This window comes from Salmo salar, unplaced genomic scaffold (genome assembly GCF_965601325.2).
Source record: "Salmo salar unplaced genomic scaffold, fSalSal1 ptg000129l, whole genome shotgun sequence".
NCBI classification, from domain to species: Eukaryota; Metazoa; Chordata; class Actinopteri; order Salmoniformes; family Salmonidae; genus Salmo; species Salmo salar.
The window spans coordinates 1,654,949-1,678,723 of NW_027675318.1; the positions used below are offsets into that span (position 1 = coordinate 1,654,949).

Sequence of the window (23,775 nt, forward strand, 5' to 3'; positions counted from 1 at the left end):
TTTTCCATATTGGAGATGTTTGTTTGAGTTCTAGAGTTCTGATTCTTAGGAAGAATTTTATATTGTAGAAGGTGAAGCATTGTAGTTGATTATTATGTGGAGTGGAAGTTGTTTTCTGTTGGTGGTGAGCAAACTTGTCCAACAAAAATATAGGATATATTTGTTGTCTTAAGGGTGAAGGTGTTACAGGCTTTGGTTTTTCCATTTATGTTTTGAGGTTGGACTTTAGCACGTCTAGCTCGTTAGCACGTATAGCTCGTTAGCACGTCTAGCTCGTTAGCACGTCTAGCTCGTTAGCACGTCTAGCTCGTTAGCCCGTCTAGCTCGTTAGCCCGTCTAGCTCGTTAGCACGTCTAGCTCGTTAGCACGTCTAGCTCGTTAGCACGTAGGACGCACTGATTGGTGTCACCTCGTTAGTCAGTATGTGTTACACCTGTGCTGGCTTGTCCATCTCGTTAGTGGGAAGGTGTTTCACCTGAGCTGGTCCAGGTTCTATTTAAGAGTGTCTGGCCCAGTGCTCCAGTTGTCTTGATACATGTGGAGAGTCAACACCTTTAGTTGCTCCACCTTTTTGGTTTGCTTCCTGTCTTTAAGTTTGGTGTGGGTTTTTCTTCTGTTTGCCTCTTCTTGGGCAGATTTAGTGGGTCTCATGGTGGGTGTCTTTTAGGTCCCAGTTGTTGTTACTAGTCAACTTCCAGTGGACACCCCCATAGTGTCTATCAGAGCCCCTCCTAAAAAACAAGTTATATTTTGGGTTGGATATTGCATCCAATTAATATTTTAATCAATGACATTTCTTTAGGGTTTATTAGTCTTTCAGTTGTTAATCTTCTGTTTTTTATCCTCTTATGTTTGTTTACTAAATATTTCTGTTTATTTTCATAATTTTTTCCTGTGAAGCCATTGTGTTGCATCCTTGTCTGACATGTGCTGTATAAATAAAGCTTGATTTGATTTGAACATATTGCAAAACAAATGAACCCAATGACTGACCAATCAACAGACTCTTGCTAAACCAATGAACAAATATGTGCAAAAGCAACACATCTTTATCCATCTTAGTATGAAAAACAGTACATCTCCCACTATGTCAAAATAGTGCTGGTATGTAAGTTTTGTATCACTTTTCAACCAACCCAGTGCATTTGTTGAAGATAAATGTTTAATTCAACAATATGTCAAAGGATTCAACTACTACAAACCGAAACAAACAAATGGATCAACCAGATCAATCCCACTTTTCCAGCCTGCTGAAGGCGTGGTGGAGTGGTAAACACCACCCCCGGCTCTACCAGGGGCTTGAGGTGGTCTCCCACAGCTCTGCTTATGTCATGTTCTGTGGCCTTGCTGTTCCATTTCTTGACTGTCCCTGCAACACAGAAACACATTTAGTCATATTATATAAAACACTCAAAGTAATGGATATGGAGCATCTATGGCCTCAGTTACACCTGGCACCAACATGTGACTTCTGTCATCTGATCTCTCCAAGCTGCATTAGGTTCAGATCTACCAGGATGGGCCTTTGACAGTCTGGACGCAGTCAGGCCACTGAATATGCATCAGCAATGTATAGAGATGCTGGGAAAAGTACATTTGACACAAATGACCTTCATAATAAATCAAATGTTGTTGGTCACATACAGGTGTTCAGCAGATGTTATTGCAGGTGTAGTGAAATGCTTGTCCTTCTAGTTCCCACAGTGCAGTAATATCTAACAATTAATATCTAACAATTTCACAACAAATACCTAATACACACAAATCTAAGTAAAGGAATGGAATTAGGAATATATAAATATATGGATAAACAATGTCAGAGCAGCATAGACTGAGATACAGTTTATACATATGAGATGAGAAATGATATGTAAACATTATTAAAGTGACTAGTGTTCCATTTATTAAAGTGGCCAATGATGTCAAGTCTATATGTAGGCTGCAGCCTCTCTGTGCTATTTATCAGTCTGATGGCCTTGAGATAGAAGCTGTTTTTCAGTCTTTCGGTCCCAGCTTTGATGCACCTGTACTGATCTCGCCTTCTGAATGATAGTGGGTGAACAGGCAGTGGCTCGGGTAATAACAAAGAACATGTATGCCTGGGGGGAAATTCACTTTCATACAGCAATACCAGTGGACAATTTGCACTAAATAAACATAAATGGAACATATTCCCTTTTGCTGACGTGATGAACCACTAAGGGGACATAAATATTTAATCCCAAAACTTTCCCTTTGGTTTAACTGTTTAAGACGGTCCCCTTTTCTAATAGAGGCCGGGATGTGATCAATACCCACAGCTTGTAGGTGTAACCGATGTGAAATGGCTAGTTAGTTAGCGGTGGTGTAACCGATGTGAAATGGCTAGTTAGTTAGCGGTGTCCCCTTAGTGGTTCATCACGTCAGCAAAAGGGAATTGTTATCATATAGAAACATCACTTGTTAGATATTAATTTGTGAATGCAAAAACAACAATGTGCCCCTCTTTGAGTCCCCAGGACTGTAGGCAATCGTTCTGAAGGGATCTCCAGTTACAAGGTATCTGTAGGAATATGGAAGACAATGTAATTATTAGACTGTTACATCACCAGGTCATTGTGGATTACTAAAGTATAATGTCCCTGATAACAAATCATGATAACATTGGATTGATAGATGCATGGGCACACATATGTACATGTGTAGCATGTGACAATGACAGAATCATATCAAGGATGGCATCACAAATGAATACATAAATACCACATGAAGCTTGATGATGAGTTGATCATTTGAATCAGCTTTGCAGTGTGAAGGCAAAAACAAAAATATGCCCCTCTTTGAGTCCCCAGGACTGAGAACCACTGCTCTTCATTGAGACCTCTTCATATGTAGACTGGCTTTCATAGAGCTCTTTATCTGAGGACAGAAAACCTCACAAGAAACAGACTTCATTATAGTCAAATTACACCACACTGAATATTATGTTACTATTATCTCCGTCCTCACTTCTAGGGACAGGAACTACACAAAAGTACCTGCCCTATCCAGAATAGCCTCCTCTCTCACTGACAGTTGGGGCTGCTATCCTTTCACCCTCCTCCATGGCTGTTAGCTAGCTACCTACAAATGCATGTGGAGTTTGTTTTTTACAGTGATAAATAGATAGCTAGCTAATATGAAGTTAGGTAGCTGGTGATATTTAATTATATCTATACAGAATGTGATATTTAATTCTATCTAGCTATCTATCTATACAGAATGTGTAGTTGGCTAGATAGCTAGCTCATTTAGCAGCTCATTTGAGTTAGCCTGCACTGTAGCTAGTTAGCTAATAATACATCGGGTTTTTTTACATTTTCAAAATCTATTTACTTACTTACTTGAATAGGTTCTTCCAGCCATGTGGACAACTGGAAACAGGGCAGTAAAGTTTGTCACCAGAGCGTTTTAGAGGATATTACTATTGAACTATGTACCCATTTAATAACCAGACCTTCATACAAACTTGCTCTGCTGAATTCTTGACGGAGTCACAATGGGCGGCCTAAGAGGCATCTAGTCCATCTGCTGACTGGACGCAGTTCAGTAAAATGTACATTTTATCTTCAGACAACAAGTTAAAGGGGTCAAATACTTATTTCACTCATTAAAATGCAAATCATTTTATAACATTTTTGACATGCGTTTTTCAGGATTTTTTGTTGTTGTTATTCTGTCTCTCACTGTTCAAATAAACCATTAAAATGATAGACTGATCATTTCTTTGTCAGTGAAAGTGTAGCCCAATGTCAAAACACAGTTTTAACGTGTCCAAATCAATAACCAATATGCAGAAACAGTTTGTGATATATCACTGATATCGATTAGGGGGGAAATCAGGTTGTACGTGTTGAAACTAACACAACTAAAACAAGGGAATGGGAGATATATTTTACCTCACTGATTAGAGGACAACCTGCAGAAGACAGTCAGCTACATTTTGGAGTGATGCATTTAAATGTAGGGGTCACTGAACAAAGGCACACAACACTTTTTTGTCATAACTCATCGATATCATGTTGAAATCAATTGTGCAGAGAGGAGGGAGATGAGGTTGCACGTCCTGTTAAAACTAACAGCTCAAAAACCACATGGAATCTGGGAATAATGTGTACATCACTGGTTAGAGGACAATTTGTAGAAAACAGCTAGCTACATTTTGAAGTGTTGCATTTTGATTCAAGTGGGTCACCAACGTGGTAAGTGTAACACAGCTCTTTTTTTGTTAGTCACTTTTAGTTAAATCTCATAAATAGTAACTCTTCCATTTCAGAGCCTGGATTTTTCCCCTGAGGCTAATATCCATATCATGTTGAAATCAATAGAACAGGGGACAAACGTTTAGGGTTCTACATTGTGACATCATTAAAATACTCCTACAATGTTAAAACATTCTACATTGTGACATTAATTCATTGATATCATGAAACAACTCCTTCATGTATTTTCTGATGTTTGATCAGAGATCTTTAATCAGATTATCTCTGGTCACAGCTATAAGATTTCTCTACTGTGTGTGTTCTCTGGTGTACTGTCAGACCGCTAGATGAAACAAAACTCTTCCCACATTGACCACAGATATAAGGTTTCTCTCCTGTGTGTGTTCTCTGGTGTAAAGTCAGCTGGCCAGATGAAACAAAACTCTTCCCACATTGATCACAGCTATAAGGTTTCTCTCCTGTGTGTGTTCTCTGGTGTAAAGTCAGCTGGCCAGATGAAATAAAACTCTTCCCACATTGACCACAGATATAAGGTTTCTCTCCTGTGTGTGTTCTCTGGTGTACAGTCAGAGAGCCAGATGTAGTAAAACTCTTCCTACAATGATCACAGCTATAACATTTCTCTCCTGTGTGTATTCTCTGGTGCACTCTCAGAGTTTCAGATTGACTAAAACTCTTCCCACATTGATCACAGATATAAGGTTTCTCTCCTGTGTGTGTTCTCTGGTGTGATACCAGATGGCCAGATCGACCAAAACTCTTCCCACATTGATCACAGTTATAAGATTTCTCTCCTGTGTGTGTTCTCTGGTGTGATACCAGATGGCCAGCTCGACCAAAACTCTTCCCACATTGATCACAGATATAAGGTTTCTCTCCTGTGTGTGTTCTCTGGTGTGATACCAGATGGCCAGATCGACCAAAACTCTTCCCACATTGATCACAGTTATAAGGTTTCTCTCCTGTGTGTGTTCTCTGGTGTACAGTCAGAGAGCTAGATATAGTAAAACTCTTCCCACATTGATCACAGCTATAAGGTTTCTCTCCTGTGTGTATTCTCTGGTGCACTCTCAGAGTTTCAGATTGACTAAAACTCTTCCCACATTGATCACAGCTATAAGGTTTCTCTCCTGTGTGTATTCTCTGGTGCACTCTCAGAGTTTCAGATTGACTAAAACTCTTCCCACATTGATCACAGATATAAGGTTTCTCTCCTGTGTGTGTTCTCTGGTGTGATACCAGATGGCAAGATTGACCAAAACTCTTCCCACATTGAGTACAGCTATAAGGTTTCTCTCCTGTGTGTATTCTCTGATGCATTTTAATGCCTGATGAGTTGAATCTCTTCCCACAGTCAGAGCAGCAGTGAGTTCTCTTCCCTGTGGATCTCTGCAGGTGTTTCTTGAGGTGTTCTGATCTGGAGAGACTCTTCTCTGCCTCTTCAGCATCATGATGTTGTTGAGGCTCCCCAGAGGATCCAAGATAGTGAAGTATCTCTCCTGTGTGAACAACAAAGTCAGACAGATGATTAAAGGCCCACAACAGCGGTAATCCACTGTAAAAGGTGATGCCAACAGCGGAGCCATGATGTTGGACAACAATTGACGTCTGTAATGAATGTAATGATTACTTGACATTTGTCTTAAAATGAGCAAGAATAGTCATATTTTATCTTGTTTTCACTATAGTAGTGAAATCGATGATTGTAGGCTAGAAATAAGTTATTCATGTTGTTGAAACTCTAAGCAGTGTGCCAGACGACTTTTGGTCTCCAATATAGGCCCCTTTCTGTGTTTGCTAAAATTGCGGCATGAGGGCAATGCGCAGAAACTCCTCCCTGCTAATGAGGAAACCGATAGTTATTACATTTACATTACATTTAAGTCATTTAGCAGAAGCTCTTATCCAGAGCGACTTACAAATTATGGATGTAGTATATCTGGTAATGAGGAAACTACTAGTTATGGATGTAGTATATCTGGTAATGAGGAAACCACTAGTTATGGATGTAGTATATCTGGTAATGAGGAAACCACTAGTTATGGATGTAGTATATCTGGTAATGAGGAAACCACTAGTTATGGATGTAGTATATCTGGTAATGAGGAAACCACTAGTTATGGATGTAGTATATCTGGTAATGAGGAAACCACTAGTTATGGATGTAGTATATCTGCTAATGAGGAAACCACTAGTTATGGATGTAGTATATCTGCTAATGAGGAAACCACTAGTTATGGATGTAGTATATCTGGTAATGAGGAAACCACTAGTTATGGATGTAGTATATCTGGTAATGAGGAAACCACTAGTTATTTTTGTAAAGTTATTTTTGAATCTGGCAATGCGGTTGCATTCACGAGATGTTAATCTATAATTCTTTGAATGACAATATTATATTTTACCAATGTTTTTGAATAGTAATATTTTAATTTGTTGTGCTGATTCACTGGTGGTATTGGACGGAAAATATTTTCTGAACTTCACCGCCATTGTAAAATTCTGTTTTTGGATATAAATATAAACTTGATAGAACAAAAAATGCATGTGTTGTCTAACATAATGTCCTAGGAGTGTCATCTGATGAAGATTGTCAAAGGTTAGTGCATAATTTTTGCTGGTTTTCTGCTTTTGGTGACGCCTGTCTTTGCATTGAAAATAGCTGTATGTAATGTTTTGTCAATGTACTGTCCTAACATAATCTAACTTTATGCTTTCGCCGTAAAGCCTTTTTGAAATCGGACAACGTGGTTAGATTAAGGAGATGTTTATCTTTCAAAGGGTGTAAGATAGTTGTATGTTTGAGAAATTTGAATTATGATATTTAATTGTTTTCAAATTTGGCGCCCTTGATATTTCACTGGCTGTTGATAGTGTGTACCGGGGGTGGGACGCTAGCGTCCCACGTAGCCCATAGAAGTTAATGCACCACCACTAATGAGTTGTGGAGCATCTCAAAGCAAATGTTTCTTCACCTCAAACAGCAAGTGCACCTCAGCCACGCTCAAGGTCCTAAACGATATATCTTAACCGCCATCGATAAGAAACAATACTGTGCAGCCGTATTCATTGACCTGGCCAAGGCTTTCGACTCTGTCAATCACCACATCCTCATCGGCAGACTCAACAGCCTTGGTTTCTCAAATGACTACCTCGCCTGGTTCACCAACTACTTCTCTGATAGAGTTCAGTGTGTCAAATCGGAGGGCCTGTTGTCCAGACCTCTGGCAGTCTCTATGGGGGTGCCACAGGGTTCAATTCTTGGGCCGACTCTCTTCTCTGTATACATCAATGATGTCGCTCTTGCTGCTGGTGATTCTATGATCCACCTCTACGCAGACGACACCATTCTGTATACTTCTGGCCCTTCTTTGGACATTGTGTTAACAACCCTCCAGACGAGCTTCAATGCCATACAACTCTCCTTCCGTGGCCTCCAACTGCTCTTAAATACAAGTAAAACTAAATGCATGCTCTTCAACCGATCGCTGCCTGCACCTGCCCGTCCGTCCAGAATCACTACTCTGGACAGTTCTGACTAAGAATATGTGGACAACTACAAATACCTAGGTGTCTGGTTAGACTAAACTCTCCTTCCAGACTCACTATAAGCATCTCCAATCCAAAGTTAAATCTAGAATTGGCTTCCTATTTCACAACAAAGCATCTTTCATTCATGCTGCCAAACATACCCTCATAAAACTGGCCATCCTACCGATCCTCGACTTCGGCGATGTCATTTACAAAATAGCCTCCAATACCCTACTCAATAAATTGGATGCAGTCTATCACAGTGCCATCCGTTTTGTCACCAAAGTCCCATATACTACCCATCACTGCGACCTGTACGCTCTCGTTGGCTGGCCCTCGCTTCATACTCGTCGCCAAACCCACTGGCTCCAGGTCATCTACAAGACCCTGCTAGGTAAAGTCCCCCCTTATCTCAGCTCGCTGGTCACCATAGCAGCACCCACCTGTAGCACGCACTCCAGCAGGTATATCTCCCTGGTCACCCCCAAAGCCAATTCCTCCTTCGGCCACCTCTTCTTCCAGTTCTCTGCTGCCAATGACTGGAACGAACTACAAAAATCTTGCTTTTACCTGCCTTATCTCACCTCATTTGCTCACATTGTATATAGACTTATTTTTCTACTGTATTATTGACTGTATGTTTGTTTTACTCCACGTGTAACTCTGTGTTGTTGTATGTTGTCGAACTGCTTTGCTTTATCTTGGCCAGGTCACAATTGTAAATGAGAACTTGTTCTGAACTTGCCTACCTGGTTAAATAAAGGTGAAATAAAAAATAAAATAAAAGATCAATGTCCCTGTTTTATTAGATAGTACTCACTGTATTTACTGGTGTTAATCAGATCAATGTCCCTGTTTTATTAGATAGTACTCACTGTATTTACTGGTGTTAATCAGATCAATGTCCCTGTTTTATTAGATAGTACTCACTGTATTTACTGGTGTTAATCAGATCAATGTCCCTGTTTTATTAGATAGTACTCACTGTATTTACTGGTGTAAATCAGATCAATGTCCCTGTTTTATTAGATAGTACTCACTGTATTTACTGGTGTTAATCAGATCAATGTCCCTGTTTTATAAGATAGTACTCACTGTATTTACTGGTGTTAATCAGATCAATGCCCCTGTTTTATTAGATAGTAGTCACTGTATTTACTGGTGTTAATCAGATCAATGTCCCTGTTTTATAAGATAGTATTCACTGTATTTACTGGTGTTAATCAGATCAATGTCCCTGTTTTATAAGATAGTACTCACTGTATTTACTGGTGTTAATCAGATCAATGTCCCTGTTTTATTAGATAGTACTCACTGTATTTACTGGTGTTAATCAGATCAATGTCCCTGTTTTATTAGATAGTACTCACTGTATTTACTGGTAATAATCAATTCTCCAGTCTTCTCTTCTTCGTCCTCCTCTAATGTGACAGTAATCTCCCCCTCTTCATCCTTCATTCCAAAAACGTCTTCATCTTCTTTCACAGTAACATCCTCCTCCTCTTTCACTCTGAACGCGTCTTTCTCTTCTTCTTTCACTGAAACGTCTTTCTCTTCTTCTTTCACGGTAACAGCCTCACCCTCTACTTCTTGTTTTTGTATTGTAACATCCTCCTCTTCCTCCTCTTTCACCAGAGCTTCTTTCTCCGTCCAGCAGACCTCTTCTTTAACAGGAGGAGAGTAGCTTAGTGAACTCATGGTCGGGGATAATAGCTAGTTAGCATTAGCGACTAGACTAGTGCTAACTTAACCACCCAGCTAGTTGACTTACAACGTAAATATTAAATTAAATGGGGTAGCTAGTTGTTTCCACATAAGTATGTTTAAATCATAGTAGCAAATAAACCACGAAATTGTCTAAAGAACTTGAATGTTCCGACTTTGTCGGCTAGCGAGCTACCGAGGTGGCTGCAGTTGTTGAAGAAGCGTTCCGTCCACTAGATTATACGTCACACTAGAAACATCGCCTGAAAGACATATATCGCCATCTCCTGTCTGGAGGGAGGAAACGCAGTTGAGGAGGGAAAACTATTTTTATTCTTCATTGAATTATAATATTATAAAGCAGTTTAGGGAAACGTTTTTTTCTCTCCATTAAATATGAATATTATATCAACACGTATAAAGAGCAACAAGTGTTGTTTGATTAGTTCAGATTTTTTTTATGAGAATTTAAAACAAACTTAACCTCTACTCCACATCTGTATTTCTGATTCAGTGAAATAACTAGATATCAAAATAAGCACCTAGTTATTGATACCCTTGATAAAGATGAGCAAAAATTACTGTATAAAATAAATAAATTAACTTTACCCACTACCAGGATATTTTAGCCCAAAACCTGGTTACCTCTCTGCTAGGAGGCTGAAACTTGGCCATAAGTGGATCTTCCAGCAAGACACATCAATATCCACAAAGAAATGGTTATTTGAGCACAAAAATCAACATTTTCAATGGCCATCTCATTCTTCAGACTCATAAAACATTTCAGTGTCATTATCCTCCCAAGGGGAGGGTGCTGGAGTATTGAAAACATGGGTGGCAATAATTCAGACCCCTACCTTTTGAGAATTACATGTTAAATTAAATATATTTTTCTGAACAATTGTATTAGTTTAAAATAATATAGGACTAGCTATAGGACTAGGTCTATACTGCTCCTACATGGTGTAACAATACATCATGTAGATGTATATAATGAACAGACTAGGTCTATACTGCTGCTACATGGTGTAACAATACATCATGTAGATGTATATAATGAACAGACTAGGTCTATACTGCTCCTACATGGTGTAACAATACATCATGTAGATGTATATAATGAACAGACTAGGTCTATACTGCTCCTACATGGTGTAACAATACATCATGTAGATGTATATAATGAACAGACTAGGTCTATACTGCTCCTACATGGTGTAACAATACATCATGTAGATGTATATAATGAACAGACTAGGTCTATACTGCTCCTATATGGTGTAACAATACATCATGTAGATGTATATAATGAACAGACTAGGTCTATACTGCTCCTACATGGTGTAACAATACATCATGTAGATGTATATAATGAACAGACTAGGTCTATACTGCTCCTACATGGTGTAACAATACATCATGTAGATATATACTACCGTTCAAAAGTTTGGGGTCACTTAGAAATGTCCTTGTTTTTTAAAGAAAGCACATTTTTCATCCATTAAAATAATAATAACATTTATCAGAAATACAGTGTAGACATTGTTAATGTTGTAAAAAAATTAACAAACAAAAAAATTAAACAAATTCACCTTTATTTAACCAGGTGGCCAGTTGAGAACAAGTTCTCATTTACATCTGCGACCTGGCCAAGATAAAGCAAAGCAGTGCGACACAAACAACAACTTGTTCTTTAACAAAGCTTTTGTAAACAGTGTTGTTGCATAACAATCAGGCAGTAGAACAACAATAATCATCACCCTCTTGACCAATCTTCCCTCCCCTTAACATTGGGTTGATTCAGACCCTGCCAGTGTACCAGGTGGACATTGGGTTTGATTCAGACCCTGTCAGTGTACCAGGTGGACATTGGGTTGATTCAGACCCTGCCAGTGTACCAGGTGGACATTGGGTTTGATTCAGACCCTGCCAGTGTACCAGGTGGACATTGGGTTGATTCAGACCCTGTCAGTGTACCAGGTGGACATTGGGTTGATTCAGACCCTGTCAGTGTACCAGGTGGACATTGGGTTGATCCAGACCCTGTCAGTGTACCAGGTGGACATTGGGTTGATTCAGACCCTGTCAGAGTACCAGGTGGACATTGGGTTTGATTCAGACCCTGTCAGTGTACCAGGTGGACATTGGGTTTGATTCAGACCCTGTCAGTGTACCAGGTGGACATTGGGTTTGATTCAGACCCTGTCAGTGTACCAGGTGGACATTGGGTTTGATTCAGACCCTGTCAGTGTACCAGGTGGACATTGGGTTGATTCAGACCCTGCCAGTGTACCAGGTGGACATTGGGTTTGATTCAGACCCTGCCAGTGTACCAGGTGGACATTGGGTTGATTCAGACCCTGCCAGTGTACCAGGTGGACATTGGGTTGATTCAGACCCTGTCAGTGTACCAGGTGGACATTGGTTTGATTCAGACCCTGTCAGTGTACCAGGTGGACATTGGGTTGATTCAGACCCTGCCAGTGTACCAGGTGGACATTGGGTTTAATTCAGACCCTGCCAGTGTACCAGGTGGACATTGGGTTGATTCAGACCCTGTCAGTGTACCAGGTGGACATTGGGTTGATTCAGACCCTGCCAGTGTACCAGGTGGACATTGGGTTTGATTCAGACCCTGCCAGTGTACCAGGTGGACATTGGGTTGATTCAGACCCTGTCAGTGTACCAGGTGGACATTGGGTTTGATTCAGACCCTGTCAGTGTACCAGGTGGACATTGGTTTGATTCAGACCCTGTCAGAGTACCAGGTGGACATTGGGTTTGATTCAGACCCTGCCAGTGTTCCAGGTGGACATTGGGTTGATTCAGACCCTGCCAGTGTACCAGGTGGACATTGGGTTTGATTCAGACCCTGTCAGTGTACCAGGTGGACATTGGGTTGATTCAGACCCTGCCAGTGTACCAGGTGGACATTGGGTTTAATTCAGACCCTGCCAGTGTACCAGGTGGACATTGGGTTGATTCAGACCCTGTCAGTGTACCAGGTGGACATTGGGTTGATTCAGACCCTGCCAGTGTACCAGGTGGACATTGGGTTTGATTCAGACCCTGCCAGTGTACCAGGTGGACATTGGGTTGATTCAGACCCTGTCAGTGTACCAGGTGGACATTGGGTTTGATTCAGACCCTGTCAGTGTACCAGGTGGACATTGGTTTGATTCAGACCCTGTCAGAGTACCAGGTGGACATTGGGTTTGATTCAGACCCTGCCAGTGTTCCAGGTGGACATTGGGTTGATTCAGACCCTGCCAGTGTACCAGGTGGACATTGGGTTTGATTCAGACCCTGCCAGTGTACCAGGTGGACATTGGGTTTGATTCAGACCCTGTCAGTGTACCAGGTGGACATTGGGTTGATTCAGACCCTGTCAGTGTACCAGGTGGTCATTGGGTTGATTCAGACCCTGTCAGTGTACCAGGTGGACATTGGGTTTGATTCAGACCCTGCCAGCATGGCCAGAAATGTATTCCAAGGTCAGTAACTTATAACCACAGAACCACCCCAGACCTTTCATGCATGACTAAAAACACCTAATTATTAGATTTACTGTCATGGTCTAGTATGTCACTGCATCAGACACCAGTCACAATGCTGGCTGAGGTACGAGTAAAACATGACATATTATTTCCTAACCATTCACAATGCTGGCTGAGGTACGAGTAAAACATGACATATTATTTCCTAACCATTCACAATGCTGGCTGAGGTACGAGTAAAACACGACATATTATTTCCTAACCATTCACAATGCTGGCTGAGGTACTAGTAAAACATGACATATTATTTCATAATTGTAAAAAAAATCCCCCCTTTTAATCAACTAGTCTCTCACTGTTTAACCAGAATAACATGAGTTGTGACCTTCAGACTGTTAGACTCTTAGTCCATAATCAACTAGTCTCTCACTGAGACAGCTTTGATGGCCCAATAAAAAAAACTGTAAGTTTCTGCCAGCCAATGTGATAATTCCTGTACAGTACATGTGTAGAAGGATATTTCCAGTGCAGTACATGTGTAAAGGGATATTTCCAGTGCAGTACATGTGTAGAGGGTGTAGAGGGATTATTCCAGTGCACCGGTTATTGACTGGAGACTTAAAATGCTGAAAACAGGTCCCTAGTGGAATGACAACAACATGGCTGCTTGTTAAAGAAGAGATGGAGAGAGAGACAGAGATAACCATATACATTGCACATGGACCGTAAGAAATCCTGAATGTATTGAAATGCCTGGGCTCGCAGGGGATGTGTTAATTCAAAACCCATCATTTATACCTGTTAATTCATAACCCATCATTTATACCTGTTAGTTCATAACCCATCATTTATACCTGTTAATTCATAACCCATCATTTATACCTGTTAATTCATAACCCATCATTTATACCTGTTAATTCATAACCCATCATTTATACCTGTTAGTTCATAACCCATCATTTATACCTGTTAATTCATAACCCATCATTTATACCTGTTAGTTCATAACCCATCATTTATACCTGTTAATTCATAACCCATCATTTATACCTGTTAATTCATAACCCATCATTTATACCTGTTAATTCATAACCCATAATTTATACCTGTTAATTCATAACCCATCATTTATACCTGTTAATTCATAACCCATAATTTATACCTGTTAATTCATTACCCATCATTTATACCTGTTAGTTCATAACCCATCATTTATACCTGTTAGTTCATAACCCATCATTTATACCTTTTGCTTGAAAGGGGTGGTTCAGGCAGGCTGGCCCGCTCCCTAACCATACTTCTTACTTGACAGGAACTAATGGGGATCCATAATAAACCCCAGGAAGAGTAGCTGCTGCCTTGACAGGAAATAATGGGGATCCATAATAAACCCCAGGAAGAGTAGCTGCTGCCTTGACAGGAAATAATGGGGATCCATAATAAACCCCAGGAAGAGTAGCTGCTGCCTTGGCAGGAACTAATGGGGATCCATAATAAACCCCAGGAAGAGTATCTGCTGCCTTGGCAGGAACTAATGGGGATCCATAATAAACCCCAGGAAGAGTAGCTGCTGCCTTGACAGGAATTAACGGGGATCCATAATAAACCCCAGGAAGAGTAGCTGCTGCCTTGGCAGGAACTAATGGGGATCCATAATAAACCCCAGGAAGAGTAGCTGCTGCCTTGACAGTAACTAATGGAGATCCTTAATAAAAACCCAGGAAGAGTAGCTGCTGCCTTGGCAGGAACTAATGGTGATCCATAATCAATACAAATACTTGTATCAATATATTTGTGTCTCTTTACTCTCGGATTCTAAAATGCTAATTAGCATCAAAGTAGACGACATGCAAGACTACAAATCCCTGCAAGCTCCTGCATGTCATCTCTAGCCAACACCTTTCACAGAACAGGTCACTGAATTGTCCATTGAAATACATTTTGACAATTTAATCATTGCTACATTAAGGCCTGATTGGTGGAGTGCTGCAGAGATGGTTGTCCTTCTCGAAGGTTCTCCCTTCTCCAGAGAGTAACTCTGGAGCTCTGTCAGAGTGAACATCGGGTTCTTGTTCACCTCCCTGACCAAGGCCCTTCTCCCACGATTTCTCAGTTTGGCCGGGCAGCCAGCTCTAGGAAGAGTCTTGGTGGTTCCAAACTTCTTCCATTTAAGAATGATGGAGGCCACTGTGTTCTTGGGGACCTTCAATGCTGAAGAAAGTTTTTGGTACCCTTTCCCAGATCTGTTTCTCGACACAATCCTGTCTCAGAGCTCTATGGACAATTCCTTTGGACCTCATGGCTTGGTTTTTGCTCTGACATGCACTGTAAACTGTGGGACCTTACATAGACAGGTGTGTGCCTTTCCAAATCATGTCTAATCAATTGAATTTACCGCAGGTGGACTCCAATCAAGTTGTAGAAACATCTCAAGGATAATCAATGGAAACAGGATGCATCTGAGCTCAATTCTGAGTCTCATAGCAAAGGGTCTGAATACTCAAGTAAATACATTTGAAAAAATGTTTTTTAAAAAAAACTGTTTTTGGTTTGTCATTATGGGGTATTGTGTGTAGATTGATGAGGGGAAAAAATTATTAAATTTTAGAATAAGGCTGTAATGTAACAAAATGTGGAAAAGTGAAGGGGTCTGAATACTTTACGAATGCACTGTATACCGCTGGTAGAGTTTTCTACCATTGGCAGTTTTGTACACAGTCATGTGATACGTGGTACAGAAAAGTCCAATCTTAGGAGAGTACATGGGAGGCACTATACAGTGTGTCTGCAGGCGGCTATCTGGTCAAAACCACTGATACAGGTGCCCCTCCACCATCTGGTGGGATGGATCATGTCTACAGAGAAACTTAGATTCAAATACTTAGATGTGTGTGTATTGGGTCTATGTTGTGAAATTGTTAGATATTACTTGTTAGATATTACTGCACCGTCTGAGATAGAAACACAAGCATTTCGCTACACCCGCAGTAACATCTGCTAAACATGTGTATGTGACCAATAAAATGTGATTTTGATTTGAAATAAACGTCCTATTTATCAAAGGTGCTTTTGTCTGGGGTCAAAATGACTCCAAAGGATTTGAATTTGTTAAAAGTCCATTTTGATACAGAAACACTAAACCATGATTTAGATTTATTAAGAACAAGTTGATTGACAAAGTCATGAAAAATTGAAAGAATTGAATAAACCACATTTTGGCCATGATAAAAGATATGCCTCTGGGATCAAAATGATCCATGTCAGAAGTATGGTTCAATGCAAATATGTAGTGGGTGTAAAGTTTGTATTAAATTCTCACTCATTAAACACGAATCAATCAACACATGCTTCTCTTTGAACGACTTAATATAATATTAAACTTTTCTGAAATAAATGAAAAATAAACGTTTGGTTCCTCAACTGCGTTGCTTAGTCCAGTCAGCAGATGGCGATGTGCGTCTTTTAGGTTCAGGCGATGCTGCCAGTGTGACGTATAATCTAGTGGACGGGACGCTCCTTCAACAACAACAGCTAGTCAGACACCTCGGTAGCTTTCTAACAAACATAGCTACAACATTCACGCTCTTTACACTGGTTTGGTGTATATTAGTCGATGTGTTTTAAACACACTTCTGTCGTATGTACTTGTTGACCCATTTAATGATATATTTACGTTGTTTGTCAGCTAGCTGGTTTGCTAAGTTAGCTTAGAACTAGGCTAGTCGCTAATGCTAACTAGCTAACATCCCCGACCATGAGTTCACTAAGCTACTCTCCTCCTGCTAAAGAAGCGGAGGTCTGCTGGACGGAGAAAGAAGCTCTAGTGAAGGAGGAGGAGGAGGAGGAAGAGGAGGCTGTTACAATACAAAAACAAGTAGAGGGTGAGGCTGTTACAGTGAAAGAAGAAGAGAAAGACGTTACAGTGAAAGAAGAGGAAGACGCGTTCAGAGTGAAAGAGGAGGAGGATGTTACTGTAAAAGAAGAGGAGGAAGAGAAAGAGGAGGATGCAGTTTATGGAGTGAAAGAGGAAGAGGGGGAGATGACTGTCACATCGGAGGAAGAAGAGGAGGTTGGAGATCTGTTTAACACCAGTAAGTACCGTCTCTGCAGTCGTTGAACCAATATGCAGTAAAGGGGTTCTACACTTTAATGTTGTTCTGTAGGAATGGCTGAAGCTACACTGTAACGTGTAGAACATCAAGAGTGGACCATCAACAAAACGTTAACAATTGATCAAATGCATCCAATGACAATGCCTGAAATACTGTAGTCCTCAATATCTCCTATTAGATTAGCCCAAGATGTTCTCTTAAAGGGGCAATCAGCAGTTGTTACATCCATTTTGGGACTTATACATTAATGATATGTACCCATCTGTTTCTTGGAGAAATCACTTATAAATGCCTCATGAGCTTAGTTCAACTGTCGTACCCCATCAGAACCCAAAATATAAGCATTTTTTTACTCCAATGTTTGTCAGGAAATATTAACAAACACTGTATATCCTCAAAACATGGTTAAAACTAGAATGTTGATATCATGGATGGTTACATTTCTCCAGCCCCATCCCTCAGCTTTTTACTGAAACGGGCAGGGAGTACGCTTTGTTATTGTTTCTACTGCTGATTGCTGCCCCCGTTACTCCTCAAGGTCCAAGGACTGTATGTTATTTTCAGAGGTAGACTGGCTCTGTTCAGTCAAAATAATCAAATATTCCATCATCAAATCAAATGTATTTATATAGCCCTTCTTACATCAGCTGAGTGGCAAGTTATCTGACCATTTCTACCAATCTGTGTGCCAGTTGTGATTTTCATATGTACATTTTACTGGAACAGTTTCATTTCATTTATAATAGTATCTCAAAATCATTGCCTGTGATTAATCTACATTCTATCTAAATGAAAATTATACAAATCTAAAAGTAACTTTTATTGCCATCTATGTAAAAAAAAACGCAAGTAAAACTAAATGCATGCTATTCAACCGATCGCTGCCTGCACCTGCCCGCCCGTCCAGCATCACTACTCTGGACGGCTCTGACTTAGAATACGTGAACAACTACAAATACCTGGGTGTCTGGTTAGACTGTAAACTCTCCTTCCAGACTCACATTAAGCATCTCCAATCCAAAATTAAATCTAGAATCGGCGTCCTATATCGCAACAAAGCATCCTTCACTCACGCTGCCAAACACACCCTCGTAAAACTGACCATCCTACCGATCCTCGACTTCGGCGATGTCATCTATAAAATAGCCTCCAACACTCTACTCAGCAAACTGGATGCAGTCTATCACAGTGCCATCCGTTTTGTCACCAAAGCCCCATATACTACCCACCACTGCGACCTGTACGCTCTCGTTGGCTGGCCTTCGCTTAATACTCGTTGCCAAACCCACTGGCTACAGGTTATCTACAAGTCTCTGCTAGGTAAAGCCCCGCCTTATCTCAGCTCACTGGTCACCATAGCAGCACCCACTCGTAGCATGCGCTCCAGCAGGTATATCTCACTGGTCACCCCCAAAGCCAATTCCTCCTTTGGTCGTCTTTCCTTACAGTTCTCTGCTGCCAATGACTTGAACGAACTGCAAAAATCTCTGAAGCTGGAGACTCATATCTCCCTCACTAGCTTTAAGCACCAGCTGTCAGAGCAGCTCACAGATCACTGCACCTGTACATAGCCCATCTGTAAACAGCCCATCTATCTACCTACCTCATCCCCATACTGTGTTTATTTATTTATCTTGCTCCTTTGCACCCCAGTATCTCTACTTGCACATTCATCTTCTGCACATCTACCATTCCAGTGTTTAATTGCTATATTGTAATTACTTCGCCACCATGGCTTATTTATTGCCTTAACTTACCTCATTTCCACTCACTGTATATAGACCTTTTGTTTTCTTTTGTTCTACTGTATTATTGACTGTATGTTTTGTTTATTCCATGTGTAACTCTGTGTTGTTGTATGGGTCGAATTGCTATGCTTTATCTTGCCCAGGTCGCAGTTGCAAATGAGAACTTGTTCTCAACTAGCCTACCTGGTTAAATAAAGGTGAAATAAAAAAATAAATGATGGGTCCTACAGTAGGTCTATGTTGTTAGGTGAAGTTATGGGTCCTACAGTAGGTCTATGTTGTTGTTAGGTGAAGTTATGGGTCCTACAGTAGGTCTATGTTATTGTTAGGTGAAGTTATGGGTCCTACAGTAGGTCTATGTTATTGTTAGGTGAAGTTATGGGTCCTACAGTAGGTCTATGTTATTGTTAGGTGAAGTTATGGGTCCTACAGTAGGTCTATGTTATTGTTAGGTGAAGTTATGGGTCCTACAGTAGGTCTATGTTATTGTTAGGTGAAGTTATGGGTCCTACAGTAGGTCTATGTTATTGTTAGGTGAAGTTATGGGTCCTACGGTAGGTCTATGTTATTGTTAGGTGATGTTATGGGTCCTACAGTAGGTCTATGTTGTTAGGTGAAGCTATGGGTCCTACAGTAGGTCTATGTTGTTGTTAGGTGAAGTTATGGGTCCTACAGTAGGTATATGTTGTTAGGTGAAGTTATGGGTCCTACAGTAGGTCTATGTTATTGTTATGGGTCCTACAGTAGGTCTATGTTATTGTTAGGTGAAGTTATGGGTCCTACAGTAGGTCTATGTTATTGTTAGGTGAAGTTATGGGTCCTACAGTAGGTATATGTTGTTAGGTGAAGTTATGGGTCCTACAGTAGGTCTATGTTGTTAGGTGAAGTTATGGGTCCTACAGTAGGTCTATGTTGTTGTTAGGTGAAGTTATGGGTCCTACAGTAGGTCTATGTTGTTAATAGGTGAAGTTATGGGTCCTACAGTAGGTCTATGTTTTTAGGTGAAGTTATGGGTCCTACAGTAGGTCTATGTTGTTGTTATGGGTCCTACAGTAGGTCTATGTTATTGTTATGGGTCCTAGAGGACACTATGTGTGTCATGCAACAACAACCAAAGTGCTTCTTCGTTCATTACATAGGTATGATTGTTGTTAGGTGAAGTTATGGGCCAATTTGGCAAAGAGTGTACAAACCCTCATTGTCAGGCTGATGGAAAAGCCAAAGAGCATTTTACTGGTTGAAGTGTTTTTTAAGTATAAAGCAGTTGATTTGCGACAATAACACAAACATATTAAGCAGGAGATTCAAATGAGTCTTACAATTATAATTCAAAGTAGTGTGAAATGAACTCATCATCAACCTGGAAATGGAGGTTACTCCCCTGAGTTTCCTCCATTCACTTTCAGAATACATTGTGAAAAACTAAAATCTTTTCTCACCATTTTTGCTCCAGGCAGATATACTACATCCATAACTAGTGGTTTCCTCATTACCAGATATACTACATCCGTAACTAGTGGTTTCCTCATTACCAGATATACTACATCCATAACTAGTGATTTCCTCATTAGCAGGGAGGTGTTTCTGCAATCAAATTGCCCTCGTGCCGCAATTTTATTAAACACAGAAAGGGGCCTATATTGGAGACCAAAAGTCGTCTGGCACACTGCTTAGAGGTTCAACAACATGAATAACTTATTTCTAGCCTGCAATCATCGATTTTACTACTAATGTGAAAACAAGACAAAATATAACTTTTCTTGCTCATTTTAAGGCAAATATCAAATAATTTTAACATTCATTACAGACGTCAATTGTTGTCCAACATCATGGCTCCGCTGTTGGCATCACCTTTTACAGTGGATTACCGCTGTTGTGGGCCTTTAATCATCTGTCTGACTTTGTTGTTCACACAGGAGAGAGACGTGACTATCGTGGATCCTCTGGGGAGCCTCAACAACCTCATGATGCTGAAGAGGCAGAGAAGAGTCTCTCCAGATCACAACACCTCAAGAAACACCTGCAGAGATCCACAGGGAAGAAATCTAACTGCTACTCTGAGTGTGGGAAGAGATTCACCTCCTCAGCAGGCATTAAAATTCATCAGAGAATCCATACAGGAGAGAAACCTTTTACCTGTACTCAATGTGGGAAGGGTTATAGCTCATCTAGCAGTCTGACAGTACACAAGAGAATACACACAGGAGAGAAACCTTATAGCTGTGGTCAATGTGGGAAGAGTTTTGGTCAATCTCGCCATCTGGTATCACACCAGAGAACACACACAGGAGAGAAACCTTATAGCTGTGGTCAATGTGGGAAGAGGTTTGCTGCATCTAGCACTCTGACTCAACACCAGAGAACACACACAGGAGAGAAATCTTATAGCTGTGGTCAATGTGGGAAGAGTTTTACTACATCTAGCACTCTGACTCTACACCAGAGAACACACACAGGAGAGAAACCTTATAGCTGTGGTCAATGTGGGAAGAGTTTTGGTCAATCTGGACAGCTGACAGTGCACCAGAGAATACACACAGGAGAGAAACCTTATAGCTGTGATCAATGTGGGAAGAGTTTTACTACATCTAGCACTCTGACTCTACACCAGAGAACACACACAGGAGAGAAACCTTATAGCTGTGGTCAATGTGGGAAGAGGTTTGCTGCATCTATCACTCTGACTCAACACCAGAGAATACACACAGGAGAGAACCCTTATAGCTGTGATCAATGTGGGAAGAGTTTTGGTCAATCTGGACATCTGACAGTGCACCAGAGAAGACACACAGGAGAGAAACCTTATAGCTGTGATCAATGTGGGAAGAGTTTTACTACATCTTGCGATCTGACTTCACACCAGAGAACGCACACAGGAGAGAAACCGTATAGCTGTAATCAATGTGGGAAGAGTTTTACCACATCTGGCTCTCTGACTTCACACCAGAGAACGCACACAGGAGAGAAACCTTATATCTGTGGTCAATGTGGGAAGAGTTTTAATCAATCTAGCTATCTGACAATGCACCAGAGAACGCACACAGGAGAGAAACCTTATATCTGTGGTCAATGTGGGAAGAGTTTTAGTCAATCTAGCCGTCTGACAGTACACAAGAGAATACACACAGGAGAGAAATCTTATAGCTGTGACCAGAGATAATCTGATAAAAGATCTCTGATCAAATATCAGAAAATACATAGATGGAGTTGTTTCATGATATCAATGAATTAATGTCACAATGTAGAATGTTTTAACATTGTAGTAGGAGTATTTTAATGATGTCACAATGTAGAATGTTTTAACATTGTAGTAGGAGTATTTTAATGATGTCACAATGTAGAATGTTTTAACATTGTAGTAGGAGTATTTTAATGATGTCACAATGTAGAATGTTTTAACATTGTAGAAGGAGTATTTTAATGATGTCACAATGTAGAATGTTTTAACATTGTAGAAGGAGTATTTTAATGATGTCACAATGTAGAACCCTAAATGTTTGTCCCCTGTTCTATTGATTTCAGCATGATATGGATATTAGCCTCAGGGGGAAAATCCAGGCTCTGAAATGGAAGAGTTACTATTTATGTGATTTAACTAAAAGTGACTAACACAAAAAGAGCTGTGTTACACTTACCATGTTGGTGACCCACTGGAATCAAAATGCACCACTTCAAAATGTAGCTAGCTGTTTTCTACAAGTTGTCCTTTAACCAGTGATGTACACATTATTCCCAGATTCTGTGTGGTTTTTGAGCTGTTAGTTTTAACAGGAGGTGCAACCTCATCTCCCTCCTCTCGCACAATTGATTTCAACATGATATCTATGAGTTATGACAAATAAGTGTTGTGTTCCTTTGTTTAGCGACCCCTACATTTAAATGCATCACTCCAAAATGTAGCTGACTGTCTTCTGCAGGTTGTCCTCTAACCAGTGAGGTGAAATATATCTCCCATTTCCATGTGTTTTTTTAGTTGTGTTAGTTTCAACAGCACGAACAACCTGATTTCCCCCCTAATCGATATCAGTGATTTATTGCTACTTGTGCAGTTTTATAAAGGTGCTTGTTTAAAAAAAATCCAAGTAATATGATTATTATGGCTGATGTTTGTGTATATTGCACATTTTATGTTTAGGTTTTCAATATCACAAACTCTTTCTGCATATTGGTTATTGATTTGGACCCATTAAAACTGTGTTTTGACATTGGGGATATCCCACCTAGCAACATGTCATTGAAAAGCTGTTGAAAGTAGACTATGCAACCAAATATTTCATATTTACATTTCATGTAACATTTAGTAATGATTATTTTTAATGCAACCAACTGACATTTTTGGTACAATTATATTGACATTGTTGCCCTGCTTTTAGAATATCAGGGTTCATTCTCAGATGTGCCAAACCAAATGTACTAGAGCATGACATTTTGGACTGGGCCTGATCCAACAACATGCCTATCTAGTGAACCCTGAAAAGAGAGAGAAGCTCTGCAGTGAGGTGGAAAGTTACTATGGATATTGCAGTCCATGGTGAGTGTCCATGGTGAGGACATCTTGGTTTCTGATTTTCTCAAGGTGGGCTGTTTTGTGTTTTGCGTTTAGCCTGTGAGTTGTCATGGATCTTATCTTGACTGCACGTTTTTCCGTTTTGGATATGTGTTGTTTGGGCTCGTTCGAGAGTTCTAGTGGGGGGGAAAAAAAATTTTTTTCTTGTTTTTAATTGTTGACAGCCAGTAGACACCATGTTTATATTGTAGAAGGTGAAGCATTGTAGTTGATTATAATGTGAAATAAAAGTTGTTTTCTGTTGGTGGTGAGCATTCTCGTAAGGTGTTACAGTCTTTGGTTTTTCCATTTATGTTTTGAGGTTGAACTTTAGCTCGTTAGCACGTCTAGCTCGTTAGCCCGTCTAGCTCGTTAGCCCGTCTAGCTCGTTAGCCC

General features: G+C 40.3%; 2 protein-coding genes across 2 annotated transcripts; one reads left to right on the forward strand and one right to left on the reverse strand.

Annotated features, from left to right (window-relative positions):
• Positions 1 to 4,317: 4,317 nt before the first annotated feature.
• Positions 4,318 to 5,691, reverse strand: LOC145866119 (uncharacterized). Its single transcript, XM_082970975.1, has one exon. It carries the CDS (start codon positions 5,559 to 5,561, stop codon positions 4,500 to 4,502), a length of 1,062 nt encoding a protein of 353 aa, XP_082827101.1. The 5' UTR covers positions 5,562 to 5,691; the 3' UTR covers positions 4,318 to 4,499.
• A 10,044-nt stretch (positions 5,692 to 15,735) lies between these two features.
• On the forward strand, positions 15,736 to 22,327 carry LOC145866084 (uncharacterized). Its single transcript, XM_082970945.1, has 2 exons — positions 15,736 to 15,742; positions 20,750 to 22,327. The coding sequence occupies exons 1-2, from the start codon at positions 15,736 to 15,738 to the stop codon at positions 21,991 to 21,993; spliced, it is 1,251 nt and encodes a 416-aa protein (XP_082827071.1). The 3' UTR covers positions 21,994 to 22,327.
• The last annotated feature ends 1,448 nt before the right edge of the window (positions 22,328 to 23,775 follow it).

Bases quoted from the DNA above. Each gene is read 5' to 3' on its own strand.
- LOC145866119 (XM_082970975.1), bottom strand. From the start codon at position 5,561: ATGCATCAGAGAATACACACAGGAGAGAAACCTTATAGCTGTACTCAA.